At 37.8% G+C, this 18909-nt stretch overlaps 1 protein-coding gene across 1 annotated transcript in view; it reads right to left on the bottom strand.

Moving 5' to 3' along the window:
* LOC104526134 (la-related protein 1B-like) overlaps nt 1–17735 on the bottom strand; it is a gene marked incomplete at both ends in the record, with an annotated part of 22661 nt that extends 4926 nt beyond the window's left edge. The window contains 11 exon segments of the mRNA XM_029085325.1: nt 3–93; nt 572–744; nt 1615–1789; nt 2013–2157; nt 6713–6881; nt 7137–7280; nt 9733–9876; nt 11474–11642; nt 15005–15064; nt 16129–16190; nt 17703–17735. Of these exon segments, the coding sequence (XP_028941158.1) occupies nt 3–93; nt 572–744; nt 1615–1789; nt 2013–2157; nt 6713–6881; nt 7137–7280; nt 9733–9876; nt 11474–11642; nt 15005–15064; nt 16129–16190; nt 17703–17735 (1365 nt within the window).
* Nucleotides 17736–18909: the final 1174 nt, after the last annotated feature.

Here is an 18909-nt window from a genome sequence, read left to right on the forward strand (position 1 = left end):
AAACAAAAAATCAAGTTCTTCTTGTTCTTGTTCCTCTGGAGGTGGGGGTGGCTGTTGTTGATCTGATGTTTGATCAGGTATAGGAACACTTTCCTATGTTGGAAAAGGTGATGCATTTTATATTTGAAGTGGATAGTGGTTATCCAAATGGGAGACAAATAGAACATGATAGAACATTTTCAATAAATGAATGTACAAGAATTAGAAACAATACAGCCACTTTCAGACGTTTATTAAGTAAATCACTGTTCTAAATAATTCTGCCATAAGCTTTTAGAACAATTTGCAATGCACATTACAACACATTGTTCAATAATCAACAGGCACAACTGTCCCTGAGCAGAAAAAACTAACAGTATTTCCTTTTCATTTTAGTGAGCTTTGGATCAGGACTTTAAATGCACTGAGTTATTCTAGATCTGGTAGAGTGAGAAGCACGCACACTAACTGTATTGCATTATCAAGCATCACATACATTAGGACGTCAAAATCTTGTTCTACAGTATAATCTGAAAGTTGCCAGATTTTGCGTTTGTTTACTTAAACATAACTTAAAGGTTTTTGATTTTACCTTTAGTTTGACCATGGATGCACGATGCCTCTTCTTCACTTCTACCCAAGGTTCAGAGTCCAAATCAGGCAAACTTGTAGACAATTCTTTAGACATCGTCTGAAAATTACTCGTTTCAGTCGTTTCCTTTGGACTCAGCAGGCTTCCCATTCTTGGAGAACTTGGCGCAGACTCTAGCAGTGGAAAACAGTACTTCAGTTCCTGTTGTAGGTTGGTTTGGTTTTGTTTTGCTTGAGATTATTATTATTATGGTGGAGGTTTGTGGTTTTGGTTTGTTTATTTTGCTTTGGTTTTTTTAATTGTTTCATCAGTCTTTCTTTTAACCACAGCTACCATTTTTCTACTTCTGTGGTTAAATATAACATTGATCAGCAGAATTTCTCTTCATTTTTAGGAGACAGACTTTCACTGTTCACTCAACATTTTAGGAAGAGATCAATTCTAGCAACTTATTTATAGAGAAAGTTTCGAACAATCTGAGAGAAATTATGCGTTATTCAGAAAACAAGAGCAGCAGCATCAGGGACATGTTTTCTCCACACCACCATCTAGCTCTGTGGATGGGCACCTAACTCAGTCTTCATTCTCCTCATGTAATTGCAGCCAACATTTTAGTAAAAGATTTCCTTGTTAAGGGTTGTCAGCGACCAAAGTCATCTCCCTATTAATAACCTGAATGAGATCCCCATACAAAACCAGGATGCACCAAATAATCTTGAGTTATATTTCATCTGCTACCAAAATGAAGCAGATTTTATGACTAATTTAAGATTACTATTACTACTTCTAGCACTACTACTAAAGGACTGTAGTCCATCATGTCCATTCTGGAGAACAGTCACGGCTGTAATGCATATGAGACATTTTTATCTACTTCACATCAGCTGTGCCAGCCACGTGACTTGGCAACAGCGAGGCTGACAGGCATGTCAGCTGAATAAACTGTTACCAAATGTACAATTATGAAATTAGTAGCAAGAGGCAAACTTCCTAAGCTAGATAGACAGTCCTAAACTTATGTTTCTATAAAATAAATCCTTTACCAGGATGTGAGCCAAAAATTTGGCCTGGTATGAATTCTGGACAATTGATGAGCTGAGAAAAGTCAGTCGGTGGCAGACTGCACGGAGGAGGACCTGGAATTGGCCACTTTTCTGGATCAACCCTTTTTCTTATCCTCTGATCCACAGTTTCAACTTCTGTACTGTCCTTGAGGGCCTGTGTGACAAGCACATCATAACTTTAAAAACTAAATATCCAGCACCACCCAAAAAAGAAAAAAAAAACCCAAACTTTGCTATTTATAGCCTCTTTATAAAATCCTTGTCATTGCTAACAGAATGACAGCAATTAACTGTCTTAACTTCATAGTACTGACTTTAAATGGCAGCACAAAATTAACCAAGCAACTTTCTACGTATGTCCTTCTGAATTATTTTACCTCCAAAATGAGTTCAGCATTTGTAGTCAGAGCTTGCATCCGACGGAAGCTAGCAATCAATGAAACAGGTAGAAATCCTTGTTGGTCCATCTTTCTCCTCAGAAAGAAGTCTCTTTCCAAATTTTCTGTGCTGAAATAGTACTCACTGCAGAAAGAAATATACATATATGAGCCTATTATAGGTTAAAGAAAATTTTAAAATAGCAACTTAGAGATTCCTTGTTAAAATCTTCCATTAAAAACAAAGCATACTTTTGTCATCAACAAAACTGTTCTTTCAACAGGTGTATCATTACAAGCAAGACTTACAGAACAGCACGCGTGCTCGACATGTTAAGAAAGACCTATGATCCAGTACATCACATAGGGTTATAAATCAAAGCCTTGTTATATTTGCACATATCAACTGCACCAGGAAAAACTATGCTCAATTTTTCTTTCATCCATCCCCTCCCTTATTACTTACATGAATAGAAGGAAAAAAACATTTTCTTAGCCTCCATATAGATGAAGGACAACTACTGCTTACAGTCAGGGCATAAGTTATTTCACACACAGCAGTATCAGTGCACCTTCATCCTGAACTGTATCTTTTCTTTTGCCAGTTTCCAGTACATTAGAAGGTTTAAGTATCCTATCTGAGTGTTGAGGCACATAAATGTACTCTGAATCATTACTTCAAGCATGCTTGTGGGAAGATGAGAAAACAAAAATTGTCATGTTGTATATGTCATGAAACTGTACCAAAAGGCACAACAGCTCATGGAGAAAGGTAAAGTCTAAAAGAAGAGGTGATGTTCAGTGGATAAAGAGATGAGGGACAAGGACCATTTCAGGAATTTGACAACACCACAGAACAACATTAACGAGGGACAAAGAAATAGCAGAAAGACAAATCATCTTTAAACAATGAAGCTGCTCTATGAAATGATCAGGGTGTCAAGATGTTAGTTAGGAGAAAAAGTAAGGAATTCAAATCATGATCTGTCACACAAAGCAAGGACATGAGAAAATAGCCTATGAAAAAGAATGGAAAAAACTCAATTTAATCATAACAAGTAAAACCTAGGCTTTTCACAGAGTTTACATGTCATACCATGATTTTGCATATTACACCCAAGGAATACTACTCCTCATCAGGTTCAGGAAAATGGAAGCAGTGAAATAAAATATTTAATGGAGAGCAATTAAAATTCTATGAAACAAACACAGAGGTAGTGCAAAAATAAGAGAGCGTTAAAATGCTGAGGGGAAAAAAAAAAAAAACACATGCAAATGTAAATAAAGTTAATTCTAATTTCAACAAAGTATAAAATGCTAAGTGTCTCCACTGAAGTTGGGATCAAGGCGAAAGTTACCAAGAGGAGAGAACTTTGATGCCATCATTGACCCAAGGAGAAGCTTGATACCATTTCTTTAATTTTTGGTAGCTAAAGAAATTTGAAGCCAAAGCTCTCTACATGAAACACTTAACTCCAAGACAGAATGAATATAAAGTCTCAAAGTTGGACAATAAGACACATGACAAATGAAAACACAGTCATTAAATCAGAGCAAACAGAGAAGAGGATAAGGCTTTTGGAGACTTAAGCTCTTAATCAGAGCTGAGTAAGCTGATCAATGAAGCAACTGTGCACAAAAAGAAGGTTTATTTCAAGAATATCCTATTTACTGTTCTGAACTGCTAGATTTCTTTTCCCCTCCCAATCTAGAAGATAAGTAAGCACAAAGCCATATACCAACATTTTATTAATGTTACCTTTACAGTCATACAGTAAAGGTAAAATCTTGTAACGATTCACCTAGTTAAAAATTCCACAAGCAGAAGTGGACAATGACTGAACTTGACTCAAACTGCCTCACTTGATGTCCATCACTCTAGAAAAAGGAATGTGAAAGACCATTAATGATAAATTAAGACAATGCACAAGCTTGCTCCAAGTAGAGGGACAAACCTGAACACACACACACACCCTCTCCAGCTTTTCTTTTCTTTTTCATTTGCCTCAGAGTCCCTTTGTGTATCCTTGAATTGATGCAGACTTGGATGCATGTCTGAACTTTTATTTATTTCTTTATTTTTTTAAAAAAGATACTTTGTTTAAATAGCGTTCTACTGCATGTTGCAGACTGAAGAGTTGCTAGCACTGAAACTTTCCAGGCTGACAACTTCAGCCTATAATTACAAGTGTTAAAGATATTTTTGTACATAATACAAATACTACTCTCTTGTACATCAAGTTGGTCCTTGGGACAAGCATAAACTGCTTGATAGCAGTGTTATTTCTTACTACAATTACACATCAACTCGGTTGGACACAGTCTCTAAGATTTTTCCCTATTAAAAAGCAGGTAAGCTGTTTTATAATTAATCAATTCACTAGGATTCAAACCAATCTCACTTCTCCAATATAGCCTGAATTATCTTGGACTCCATAAGGAACCTGTGCAGAATCACAGAATGGTGGAGATTGGAAGGGACCTCTGGAGATCATCCAGTCCAACCCCCCTGCCAAAGCAGGGTCACCTACAGCAGGTCGCACAGGATCATGTGCAGGCAGGTTTTGAATCTCTCCAGAGAAGGAGACTCCACAACCTCTCTGGGCAGCCTGTCCCAGTGCTCTGGCACCCTCACAGTAAAGATTTTTTTCTTCATCTTCAGATGGAACTTCCTGAGCTTCATTTTGTGCCTGTCGCCCCTTGTCCTGTTGCTGGGCACCACTGAAAAGAGTCTGGCCCCATCCTCTCAACACCACCCTTTAGGTATTGATAAGCTCCCCTCAGTCTGCTCTTCTCCAGGCTAAACAGACCCAGGTCTCTCAGCCTTTCCTCATCAGAGAGATGCTCCAGTCCCCTCATCATCTTCATAGCCCTACACTGGACTCTCTCCAGTAGATCCTGGTCTTTCTTGAACTGGGGAGCCCAGACCTGGACACAGGACTCCAGATGTCACTTCACCAGGACACAGTAGAGAGGAAGGAGAACTCCCCTCGACCTGCTGACCACATTTAATGCACCCCAAGATACCACTGGCCTTCTTGGCCACAAGGGCACATTGCTGGCTCATAGTTAACCTGCTGTCCACCAACACTCCCAGGTCCTTCTCAGCAGAGCTGCTTTCCAGCAGGCCAATCCCCAACCTGTACTGGTGCCTGGGGTTATCCCTCCCCAGGTGCAGGACTCTACACTTGCCTTTGTTGAACTCTGAGACCTAACAGTTCAGTGTATTCTGTATATACTTCCTTCTTTGGTACAGTCATTTTAATATATATAACTAAATTATGAAAGGCAGACAAAACCATCCCTATTTAGAAGCTAATAATAGGTGATTGATTAATCAAGTCTGTTTCCTATCACTTTTAATGTGATAAAAGAAGTGAATAGATTAAAAAAACACCTTTTTTTTTTTTAGGACCATAAAATTACTGTTGTTATGTTCTAAACCTGCTCAATATTCTCCCTCTCTCTCATGGAAAGCAAACTCCACAATCAAACTGCCTTAGGAATTCATATCAGACAAGCAACCAAAGGCTCTGCTTAGCCAGCCATGCCAAGTCTTTTATTAACACCTGCCAACCTCTTGTTGCTAAAATAAAATACAAATATAACCAGAAGTCAGATGTGACCAATGCTGTAACTGACATTTTTCTCAGCAGAGGGGGACATCATCATGTCCTACCTTAGAAGGTCTGGATTCTACACTGCATGCCCAGAAATCTGGCCAACAGTGGAGTGTCTGTGCTCCTCCCTCACTTGTCTGAGGACAGTGCAGGCCGATTATCCTGACATGGGGGTACATGTCCACTGTCAGGTCTCATAGGGGCCTGGCAGCAAGAGTAACAAAAAAGACTGCAATAGAAGTTTTGAAGTTGATGGCCACATGCCAGATACTTTCTGCCCTTAAAGAGGCTTTTTTCTTCCTTTTTGCGTCAACTGTAACAAAAGAAGCAAGAATAAAATAAGCAAGTTGCTTTATGGAATACAAGGGCAATCAAAAACCACCACAAAGGCATCGCAGAGAAATGCCGTTGCAAGTACAGAAGATGAAATATCTGCCAGTGGTGGAACTGTCTCTTTAAAATGAACTAGTGGTTTCCAGGCCCTTTTTGACTTGTCTCCTGGTGATAATCAGTCTTCCAGATGGTTTCTCATTGCCTAATGGTGTACATGAGAAAGTAAACATTTCAGATTATTGAAAATCAAGTATCATTGCAAAACTACTCTCTTTCAGTTAAATGCTTCAGGTGAAACACCCTGAAAACATAAAACTAACAAGACTTCTCAAAGTGAAATTGAGAGCAAATAAGGGAAACGTCTACCTACATCACCCAAGAAGAGCTTTATAGGCAAACAGACCAACAGTACTCAAAAGCACAAGCTCAGCGACATCCATATCTCAATTACACGACAACACAAAAAGAGGGCTGTGTACCATAAATAAAGCAGGTATACGAGTTAGAGCCAGACTACAGCACAAGATGCAGAACAGCTGCCTTAAAATTCCTCCCCATCACTCAAGTTTTTCCACCCTTCTAGTGAATAAATTCAAACCAGCACTGGTAATGGTCAAAGCAAAAAGTTAAATTGAAATGCCTTAATCTCCGCCTTTATATGGATAATAAGGATTAAACCGTTTGAAATGAGTTATTTTCTCTCAACTAGATCTCTCAAATTATTTGTCCGTTAAACAATCTACTCACATTTGATGTTTGATATATTCTTTGAGAAGTGCTTCATCCACAGAATACATCTGCACTCCTGTTCCACCATCATAGTAATACATCACGCTAGCATTAAGCTCAGGTTGAAATATTTCATCAGTTCCTTCGCCATACAGTTCTTGATAACCAACTGAATATTCAAAGTTCACTTCAAAATAAAGGAGAATATAAAAGAAAGATGATGAAAAATATTAAGTCCAGCACACAAATATTTTAAGGCATGATACATACTGCTATTCTACTGTTGATTTTCAGCAGCTGATTTTAACAAGACTCGAGCTACTTAATTATCCTAAGTTACAAGATAGGGTTTTTGGGACAAACTTTGCACACTTCATGTGCAAACAATAACATTATAAACACAGTTTTGAAACTTTCACTAAGCTTGTACTTCTGTGCATACTTCTCAGGTTTCCTCTGCTTCGTCCTCTTCCTCTGCCTCTACCTCTTCCTCTGCCTCTGGAGAATCCTCGAACACTGCCACCCTCGCTTCTCACGCTGCACACTTCATCATGATCATCTCTCTTTTCTTTATCACGACGCCAATCTTTAAGAGAGGAAAAAAAAAAAAAAAGGCATAACATTTGCAATCATTATTAAATATCACAGTGTTAAAAAGTCCCTTGTAACACAAAGTTCTCAGCTTGTGCCCAGGCAATCTACTGACTCAGTCATGCTGGCTGAAGCAGGTCAGATCTGAAGCTGCAGGGGTGAAGGGGCAAGGTTTGCCCAGCCACACCTGAGAGTGTGTCGAGCAGAAGCTGTTTGCAATAAAGAGAAGTAAACGGGCTTGACTGGCAGTCAGTCTCAAATGCTCCTGAAGCAACTGGACTCTCTGGTGCCAGCTCAGGGATCACAACACCTATGATCAGCTTGGGACAGGAAGGAATGATCACACAATTCTCCTTCCAGGTGTGATAATACAGCCTCCTCCTGTGGACAAGTCCCAGTACCTAGAGGGAGCTAGAAAGAGCTGCTAGCTCTTGATGGTTCTGCTTGGCATGGGATTTCCACAGCTATGGCCCTCTGGAGCCTCCCTTTTGATCCCAGAAGCAGCAGTCTATTGATCCCCTGACTCTGCCCATTTAACAGCAATCGTTTACTCTTTGCTGGTCGTGCCCTAAACTGAGTTTTGAAGTTAAGGACTCCTTTTTGATAACACATGCAAATCTAAGATGACCATGTAAGAATAGTTTTCATATAAATACATGGTCTGCACATAGCAAAAGGGAGCAAGAGAAAAAGGAAATAAAAAAAGGAAAATAAAAAAGGAAATAAAAAAGAAATACATGGTCTGCATATAGCAAAAGGGAGCAGAAGAAAAACGGAAAGCAAAGCACATCCAAACCAGACCCCAGGGACCTTGGCTCCAACTCATCACAAACCTTAAGGACAGGTGTCATTCTCGCTTTACTCATGAGATAAAATTAAGCCCTCTCTCACACCATTTCTTTCTCTTTACCTAACACTCTCAGAGACTTCCATCTTCAATCAGTCACCCTTGCTTAAAGTTTATTTAAGTTGTAATTGGAGAGTCTTCCAGAAGGCCAGGGGACCTCTTTGTCAGTGGAATGCCTGGGGATACAGCCCCTACTTGATCAAATTGAGAGTTGCTAAATTTAACAAAGGACTGACTAAAGATATGATTCTTTGTACATATTACAAAGCTTGTTGTTTTACTGGCAACTGTTTTTAATGAACTCTACAACAAAATACGCATGCTCATACATTCAAGTTCCTGTACTTTATTTTCCATCAAATAAGACTCTGAATTTAGGAATATCACTATCTATGTGTGTGTGTCTCACTGGGAATTTGGACCTTAGCCTTCACACTTGCTACCCTTAACCTTAGAGGTCCCAAATGTATAGGCATAATTTGAACTATTTCCACATATCAGTTTCATTTTTGCACTCTGAGAGTACCTGTGGCTCAGACATGTGCAAAAGTCCTACATATAACACATTCTATGAGCTAGTGGTGTATTTAAGCCTGAAATAAGCTTTTTCTTTAAACAGACAATGTTTCTGGAGAGCAAGAGATGCTTTATGTTCTCTTACACTGAAACTGGTCTTGAATCCCTACAGTCTTAAGGTAGAGTTCATGCTACAAGTTTCTGGTCATTTGACCATCCTGAGGAATAACTGGCTGAAGAAAGTGATACAGTAGTAAAAATCTTCCCCCTGCCCATCCCTCAAACATCGAGATCAAACCCTTACATCCATGTTCCTAAAATGACTTCATCAACAAATTCCATCTCAGCAGCATCCAGCACCTAATATAACGAGCAAACATTTACATTGTCAATGTATATTGTGATTTTAAAACTTAAAACACAAATACCCTCAGCCTAAGACTTCTGCCATCTGACAAACTGTATTCAGAAAGCTTGAGGATCAGAAGCAGTACCAGCTCTGCTGCTTTTCTTCCTTTGTTGTGCTAGTACAACTTTTTGCATGGCCATGCTGAGAAACAGGTCGGGGAACTGAGGGAATTGGTCCAACTTAAAGGAAAAAAATAACATCAGCAGAATTGCCAAAGCAGAGTTCAAAGTGTAGGTCCACAAGCAATTGCTCTGGTAGCAACAAGCTGCTGGAATAGCAGTAGAGTAGGACAGAGCAGCCACCTTATGAGACTATTTACAAACTTTTTGCATTGTAAAGCTGTGGCCCAAGACTCTGTAGGGAGCCACAGAGAGAAAAATACATGCTGCTCTGATCCAGAGCACCTGTAAAGACAGACTGTTTCCAAACTCAGTTACTCAGAGTCAGTGGTTGAGACATTATAACTCTGGTCAATCTGTGAAGAGGTTAAAAAAAAAAAAAAAAAAAATCTGACAGTAAGCTTTTAAACAATTTTTTCCAATTTAAAATCTATTAAACTACAGCACAATTTATTTCTTTTTTGCTGCTTACTGGCAGATATTCCTATTACCAATCTAATGCCTATTCACGAGGTATTACATGAATAGAAAGACTATGAGATTGAAAACTACTTACTTCTTGTCTCATTCCGTCTGTTGTTATGAGGTATCGACTTGTTTGTTTCCAGCAGAAATCTCGAGCTAGTTCGAGAGCCTGGTCTTTCCTGACTGTCTGACCTTACATCATCCAAGTGAAGTGGCACCCATTTCTGCTTGTTACCTTGAAAAGTTAATATTATTACTTTTAATTATAGTACTATTGGAGATTTCAGCTCTTTAAAAGGTTCTATAGAATTCATCTTGTAGAACTAATAACAGCTAATTTCAAAGTTTAAAAAACTGAGAGAAGCTTAACATTGAAATTTTAAGGTATGATGAATGACTAAACAGTAATAAATGCAATAAATAGGAATTTCTTAAACTGAAAGAGGGTAGGTTTAGAGTAGACATTAGGAAGAAGTTCTTCACTGTGAGGGTGGTCAGACACTGGAACAGGTTGCCCAAGGAAGCTGTAGATGCCCCCTCCCTGGAAGTGTTTAAGGCCAGGTTGGATGAGGCTTTGAGCAACCTGGTCTAGTGGAAGGTGTCCCTGCTGCTGGCAGGGGGGTTGGAACTGGATGATCTTTAAGGTCCCTTCCAACCCAAACCATTCTATGATTTAATGGATTTTTAGATGTAAGCTCCATTACCAAGAATTTATAGCTACATAAGTGTTAAATATAGATAGTAAATTCATTACTATATAATTTCAAAACTTGCATATGAAACTTAAAAGTAAATAAAGTAACATACCAGGTTAACCATTATTAAAATTTCAATTACAAACCACAAAAAAAAAAAATCTCTCTCAGAATTTAGCTGTGGTACTGTATTTTTACCTTGAGATATTCAAAGTTCACTCATGCGCATCAAAAATTGTTAGCAAAGTTGTATTCTGTTGTAGGTTGGCCTAATACCCACTAACCATTTATTTAATTATCATATTTGCTGTTCTCTACTTGATTGGTATTGTGGGCTTCATACCTTTGTAGGCAAAAAAATATAAGAAAACACATAAAATGCGTTATCCACACTGAGTAGGGGGGAAATAGGTTGTAACTGTGGAATGCTTTGCTTTAGATTTCCACTTCAACTGAAAAAATTAAAAGCAATAAAGGATTTCTTTTAAAATATATACATAGGAAGATTAACTAATTAACAAAGGTCTTAAGGATCTGAATACCAGCAGGGAAGCAAGAAAAAAAGGCAGTTGACAGCAGCAGTATCTTAAAACTCTCTCAGCCATTTCCCCAGCCTACTCCAGTCTACTGACCACATGATATTCAAGTTTGCTTCCTCTTTTTAATGTAATAGATTGGATCAAAATGAAATTAATAACCTGGTTTAGTTTTCAAGTGATCACTTCAAGGTGTAAGCTAATGGTAAAACATGAAAATTAAAGTGTTAGTATATATAGTAACACACACACACATATGTATAAAAAAAAAATTAACATAGTTGTATCTATTTAAGGAAATAAAGATATGAGAGACAGCAATGGTTTGTACAGCCACACTAAAATTTTCCAGAAATTGTCATAGTTCCATGGACCATCAGTAGGAGATGAGCTGCTTTTTCCCCCAGAATTCCTATTTTACTAAACAGAACATTTCAAAACCTGAGAAAGGAAGCCTGTTTTAAGCTTCCTAGCAGAAAGCAATATATCCTGTTATCACCTCGAAAATGCAAAACAAAATGTTTCATCAAGTCATTCAACTGGAATTCATGTAACTGTACCAATGGTGACTTATTGCATTACACATATTGCCCAGACTGACCTTTTTTCCTTTGGTTATTAGTTTGAGCTTCATCTTCGCTAATATTGTCTCCTGGACCATCTGGCTTTGCCTCTGGGTTATCCTTGATTCCATTATTGCTTTTTTGATCAGATTTCTCCTCCTTTTCTCTTCTATTTGTTGGCTTCTTACTGTGACTTACAGTCTTACACTGCAAGAGATATTGATAATCGTTTCTGACAGCACAGCTGCTGATAGCAAAAGGTATAAATTTCCTTTACCTATTAAAATTCCTTTATTATTACCTGTTCTCAACTTCTTCAACAGGGTGAGTTTTAAGAACTCTGTTGTTTTGTAAAGTCTCATTTTAAATAGTTTTATTTTCTGCTAACTTGGCAAGACTATAAAAAGAAAGTTTTTGTTTATTTTTTAACTGAAGATGTGGAATTGCAGAGCGCATATCAACAATGCTTCAAAACTTCAGAACTGAAATTTATTTCATAGGAAAGAAAGAAATATTACTCACCATTACCTACTGTTCAGACTGATTATCTTTAAAAAGCTGTGCTTACAGAATACTGAATGGTAAATGAGAAATTCCCATGATGCTGTAAAATCTCAACAGCATGCCAAATGTTCATGCAAACTATAAGGAGCCACAAGTCTTAACTCTGACAATTCTGTTCCACTAAATCAGAACATGAACCAAAGTCCAGAGGATGTGGAGGTGTATGATTACAGATTTATTTTTTCCCACATTAGAATATGGCATTTACTGGGAACTGTGTGCCTTTGAGTAGTGCCAGCATCCTGCAGATCATCACTTCTTGGAAATCCCACAGAAGAACAGGTTTCAAAGAAGGCAAAATGAACAGCATTTTAGCAAAGAGTGGAAAGTTTCATTTTTCCCCAGTATCAATACAGGCTGGGGGATGAAGGGATTGAGAGCAGACCTGCAGAGAAGGACTTGGGGGTACTGCATATGAGAAGCTGAACATGAGCCGGCAAAGTGCATGTGTAGCCCAGAGGCCAATAACCGTGTCCTGGGCTGCACCCAGAGCAGCGTGGGCAGCAGGTCGAGGGAGGGGATTCTGCCCCTCTGCTCTGCTCTGGTGAGACCCCACCTGCAGTGCTGCCTCCAGCTCTGGAGCCCTCAGTACAAGAAAGACATGGACCTGTTGGAGTGCGTCCAGAAGAGGCCACGAAAATGATCAGAGGGATGGAACAGCTCTGCTGTGAGGACAGGCTGAGAGAGTTGGGGCTGTTCAGCCTGGAGAGGAGAAGGCTCCAGGGAGCCTTTCAATACTTAAAGGGGGCCTATAAGAAAGACAGAGACAGCAGGACTTGTAGTGATAGGACAAGGGGTGATGGTTTTAAGCTAAAAGAGGGGAGATTCAGACTAGATGTAAGGAAGAAATTTTTTACACTGAGGGTGGTGAAACCCCGGCCCAGGTTGCCCAGGGAGATGCTAGAAGTCCCATCCCTGGAAACATTCAAGGTCAGGTTGGACGGGGCTCTGAGCAACCTGATCTGGTTGAAAATGTCCTTGCTCACTGCAGAGGGGTTGGACTAGGGGACCTTTACAGGTCCCTTCCAACCCAAATCATTCTGTGACCAGATATAATATCTACCAGCAAAATTAAGCTTCGTAGACATTTCTGCCAAGCAGAAATAACACTCTTACATTGTGGAGATAGCTTTGAACCTGCTGGAGTACATAGAGCAGGTACTGCAGTACTGTGCCATCATTAATTTGAACACAGCGCCTTCCCTCAGACAAATCAATTTAAACTAAACATTGTTTGGTTTAACAGACACTATATGAATTTGTGTACTAAAATTCTCACATAATTCAATCAGCAAAAGGAAAACATCTGTACAATCTAAACCACTTGGTAAATAAAAAAATATTTAAGAAAATACTCTTAAAGCAGACTATCTCAGACAAAAACCATAAAATGTAACTATTCTTATAAAACACTACATATGTATCTCTCAGCCACTCTGATTAGTACTATACAGACATCATTCATCATATCAAAATTTGACATAATATACAAGCAGATGCTAAAGACCTGCAGTACTAAGGAGAATGCAAAAGATACAGGTGCGTGTTTTCTTAAGTCACTAAAATCAGTATTTCCAAAAAAAGAAAAAAAGAGATGCTAGAATAAGTATATTCTACACTTAGTCACAAATTAACATTAGCAGTTATAAATGTTATTAAAGGATATAAAATTTAATCCTTTCAATGCAATTCAGTCTCTGCGATCTAAAGCTCAGCAGACTCTCTCCTTTTTTTGAGCATCATAACATGATAGAAAATATTATTTTTGGACACAGTTACAGAGTTTCTCTGCACTGTATCTCACGTGTTACAACAGTAGTCTCTGAAAAGCTACAAACAAGAAGTATTACATAGTGGAACTGACCACATCATCTTCCAAAGCAGCATTTTTGAGTTGTTAGACTGTAACAAACTAAGAGACCGTGCATGGGACTTGTAAAAAGCACAAGTGAAATTATTTCTAATCCCATGATTTACTAAGGAAGGAGTTTAAGGCACAGCTGAGAGTTATACACCTCTAATACCACCTGATAAATTAGTAGCTTTAGGATGCAAGTCATGCATCCTTCATGGTATTGTTAAATATATCACCACTGCCTCCTTCTGAAGTGGTAATCACAACATCTCAGCTACTGACAGGAATATTGATGATGGAGAATTATGCCTAGTTAGACAGCTGAAAAGGTTTTGTTGCTGACATAAACAACCAAGTTATGACAATCAGATGGGGGAGAAGGGTGAGTGTTAGAAACTGAGCCCACGGGACAAGTGATCCATGACAGACTACCGTAACACACAGTTTTTTGTCTTCATTTGGACACTTTCAATTGTACAATGCACATTGTTGAACTCAAATCTTCTGGTTTCCCTCACCAAGAAAACAGTAAGAGCATCACAGGGATGCTGCAGAATTAAAGCAAAGAGGGAAATGGCACCTCATAGCTTGCAATAACCTGTGCTCTGTTCTTGTTTTAAAAAGCATAAAAGGGGTGTAAGATATAAGATGCACTTATCACTTGAGATGAAGTGAAAGGAAGATAATTTGATGGAGGAGATGTTAACTAAAGATCCAGCAAGGGGAAAATATATCAGAGGAACAGGGCAAGGATAACTAATTTGTTAACCTGCACAAAGCATGCAGAGCCACAAGGGAGGGCAGCATGGTCACAACCCCAAAGTCCTTCTCATCTGTGCTCAAACTTCCCAGCGAGCAGGAAAGGGAATGACAAGTTTTAAAATGGTGGAGTCAATATGGCACATTTTTACCTGTATGTCCATGGCACATCACTAACAATAAGTGTATGTGTGTGCATCTGTGAAGGGTTCACAGACTCCAGTACCGGTGCCACAGACCAGCAACCTGAATGATTAACAACACTTCTGCTGAAACCCTACAACACCCAAAGTGCATTCTGGGGGGAAGTGTATGAAGCAGAGAAGTCAATATGTTGTGGTTTGTTTGGGGTTTTTTTTAAATAATACTCAAGATAACAAAGGATACTTACTTCATTGTTTGCTATTTCACTTGGTGTTGGCCAGTTTGTGATATCACCAAAATCACTAGCCTGCAAAGATGACAAACAGTTTATAGCACTTCCTAGATTTAGTCCTTCTGAATAATACATGGAAGTTGTTAGTCATGACTCAGATGGCCAAACTACCCCGTTGAGCTGAATTGTTACAAGTAGCAATTTTTTAAACTGAGAAATACAACAGAAAACAAACACACAACTTCTGAAAACAGCATATGATCAATTGTAGATCAACTATTCATTGCAGTTACATCCAAATCAAGGTCCACTACATCTTGGCTTTTAATTAATATAACTGTCTAAAGAATGCCTTCATGAAGAATAAAACAGATGGCAAAGAAAGCAGAATTTCCTACAGTCTATTATAAAAAAAAAAAAGAGGACTTTTGAGCAAACATAAAACAATTGTCAGATTAAATGTTGTCTTACATATAGCTTCCTATATGATTTAAAGGTATCTATGGCTTAAAAGTCTTTTAGCTTCTGGAAGATGTTTGAGCACAGGTATTATTCAATCTAAAAAGGGATGGGTGTACAAAATTTCAGAAACTTAAATTTTCCATAAAAGGACTCCATGTCTGCTGTTGTTAAAATGATAATTTTATAACAGCACATAAAGCACACACATCACAAAATATACAAAAAGGATTTCCCAAACCAATGTAGCATCACTTGTGCTCAAGTGATGTTGTTTCTTTGCAGCCCCTTCACATTTTTATATAATCCCATTGCTTTTTTAAACAAAAGTGCCTTTCCTTAACCCTCATGCATACACCATTTTAGCATCCCTTACAATTTTAAATTTCCCTCCCTTTTTCACTTTTCTCTGTCTTCAAAATTAACCATTACCAAGGCAGAACATAACACTCCTGGTTGTAACTTCAAAATACCTCGCTACTTTTTTATTTTAGTAATATCAGGTATTTACTATATTGAATATTTACAGCCAGACGTATTCCTTTGAAATTATTTCATTTTCCTATCATAATATCAGCTGAGCTAAATGTCAGTTTAGACTAACAAGTTAGATTAACAAAGACTTCTAAAAAAATCAGGCCATTAATTCATAGCTAAATGTCCCGCTGTCAAATACAAACCTTGCTGCATTTCCTTGTCCTGGGTTTTGCTGCTTTTATAACTTTAGTGGAATTTTGTAGTTCTGAAAAGAAGAAAAACATTTTCAGGTGAAGAATTAAACTGCACTTTAAAAGTGTAAGGAAGGTATACTTTAACAACTCTGTTTAACTATCTACCATACTACACCCAAGTTTTTTTGAGACCTTGGTATCGAAGTCAATGAATATTTCCATAAAGTAACTAATAGTACATGACATTGAAAAATTCATATTCATAGGGAGTGTAAATAATCTTGAAACCTAGGTGCACAGGATACTGTATAACACAGTATTTAAGCATTTGCTCAGCTGTAAGGTCAGAACTGTCACAAAAAGCTAGTATTTTAACCTAAGATATAGCAAAGAAAATGAGCCCCTGAAACATATTTAAAAAGTTATCCTACTAAAAACTATAAACCAGAAATAGCTTATGAAATCTATCATTATGCAAGCATAAAAAAACCCAGAAGCAATTACAAACTCACAAATTCCTAGTAATTTCCTTTTATAAGCAATTACTCAAAAGCCAAATAAAATTTAGCCATATTGCTTATAATCAAGCCAAACCAATGAAAAAGAAAAAAAAAGGAAAGGTGAAAAGAGAAAGCAACTATAAAAACTACATTAAGACTAATAAATTCTAATGCCCAAATTCCACAATGGATATGTTTATGATAAGCATGAGCATTTGTAACAAAGCTGACACAAATGTTTTCAGAACCATCCTGAGTCAAGACCTATAATTTATAATAATGATCCATCTGATCTCCTGAGCAAGAGTCCATTATACTTCTGGCAGTAACATCTGCCAGGAATTAATATAATGCTTGGAAATAACTCTCTCTCTCTCTCTCTCTCTCGTATATAGCAACATTATTTGGCCTAATGATCTGGGATCAATAACCTACATTGAAAAAAATAAAGCCTATTTAAACTTACTATGTCTTTTAGTACATGTGCAATTACCCTTCTGTATATGACTACAATTTTCTTCTGTGCAATTTTTCCCTACCCATCTCAATCATGTTCCATTTTTTGCATTGGGAATTCAGAAGAAAAAAACCCACTAGTATCACACAACTTTTCTTAGAGATTAGAATTGGGAGAGAGGAAACTCTTAACTCCTCCTGTTAAGCCCTTGGTTCTATTCTCCCAATGTGTATTTTCCCATAGGGAAGTGGTCACAACCTTTCCTCAAAATTTCTTATTCAGTATTTTATTGCAAGACAAGCTTGAAACACTGAAGATGACTGAAATCACTAGTGGATTATTATTCCATACAGGGATAATATCACCTCCTCAACCCTTATCTCTTTCACATCCAGTGACTAATCTTCCTTATCACAGCTTCACACCAGGAACCCCACCCTCCTGCCCCAGTGACTCTGAAAACCCTCTCTGTCTGCTTCCTGGAATATACCGTGAACGTTAGAAGCATAAACTAATGTATACTCCATATTCCATTGCAAATTATATTAATATTGCTACGTACAACTTGCACATCACACAAGACGTGAATTCAGTGAATCCTGCTTGGCCTGTGATCTTTGCCACACCATTTACCAGCAGGTTTGTTTTCTTCCCCTCTCCTACAGATCTGCTTTTTAAAACAAAGACAACACACATATCCCCAAACTGCCTCTTTCTTGTTATTCAGCCTCAATTAACTTGGGGCTGCGAGCTTTCAGAAACACACGACTGTGTAATCCTAATTTTTACATGTCATTCAATAGCAAACTAATTGACATGTACAAAACAAGACAAAGAGCTGTAGAGCTGAAGTAGCAAACAAATTTGTAATTTTTTCCAACAGAACTCTCAATTATTTGTAAAGGGAAACTGACTGGCCACAGCATTTATCCTCCAGTAGCCTGTAAACACACACCTCTCTTTAGCTGTTCAGTTACCTTACTGAAGCCTTTTTCCATCTCACAGTACTTTTAACTAAACTTCTAAAATAGTTCTAGCATTTATAGCAAAACTACATGAGATTGACCTTTTTCACACTATTTGAATAACTAACCGAGGCAGTGAGTTACAACACCTACATCCACCTATTTACATTCAAAACCAGTTAGTTTTTCAATATATCAAGCAATAGGTAAAAAAAACCCAACACATGATTGATTAATCTGTTCATTTTCCTTGCATTTAATTTCTCATCTCAATTTTTTCCTTCACTTCTTTCATAGAAAGCTGCAACCTGTGACTCAATTTCTACATAAGCTTTCATGGTCTAAAGGGAGCACATGCTATTGCACAGCAAGCCAGTACTGTGTCTTAGATCCAGGCAGCAGGATGGATTTCTCTCTCCTAACAGGTCTCCAAGCTTAGAAATTAAACAAAACAAAACCACTCTACCATACAAAATGATATATGCTGTTATATACAACTAAAATACAGAGAGCAGGTTTGTAAAGATAATGTTTTTAATCCCTTCAGGGATGGGGTAATTGCCAATGTTGTACCTTCTGATAATTCTTAAAATAATTTTTAAAAGCTGCTATTCAAACACTCAGTGAATTCGTAAGAACTAACGATAATATCTGCCTTAGACACACCAAATAAATTTGATAATCAGATCATTTACCCATTTACTAACCAAAAGCTTGCTATTCCTAGTAACACAGTATATACCTTTACCAAACTCTACTTTTACAACCTGTTTGCTAACAGATTAAAGCAAATTAATGTATATAATAGCACTACAGTGAATTGCTTTTTCTAACAAAATATCAATCGGATAAGAAGTGTTCTTTGACG

The sequence above is a fragment of the Antrostomus carolinensis genome, unplaced genomic scaffold (assembly GCF_000700745.2).
Source record: "Antrostomus carolinensis isolate BGI_N321 unplaced genomic scaffold, ASM70074v2 scaffold24216, whole genome shotgun sequence".
In the NCBI taxonomy this organism is placed as follows: domain Eukaryota; kingdom Metazoa; phylum Chordata; class Aves; order Caprimulgiformes; family Caprimulgidae; genus Antrostomus; species Antrostomus carolinensis.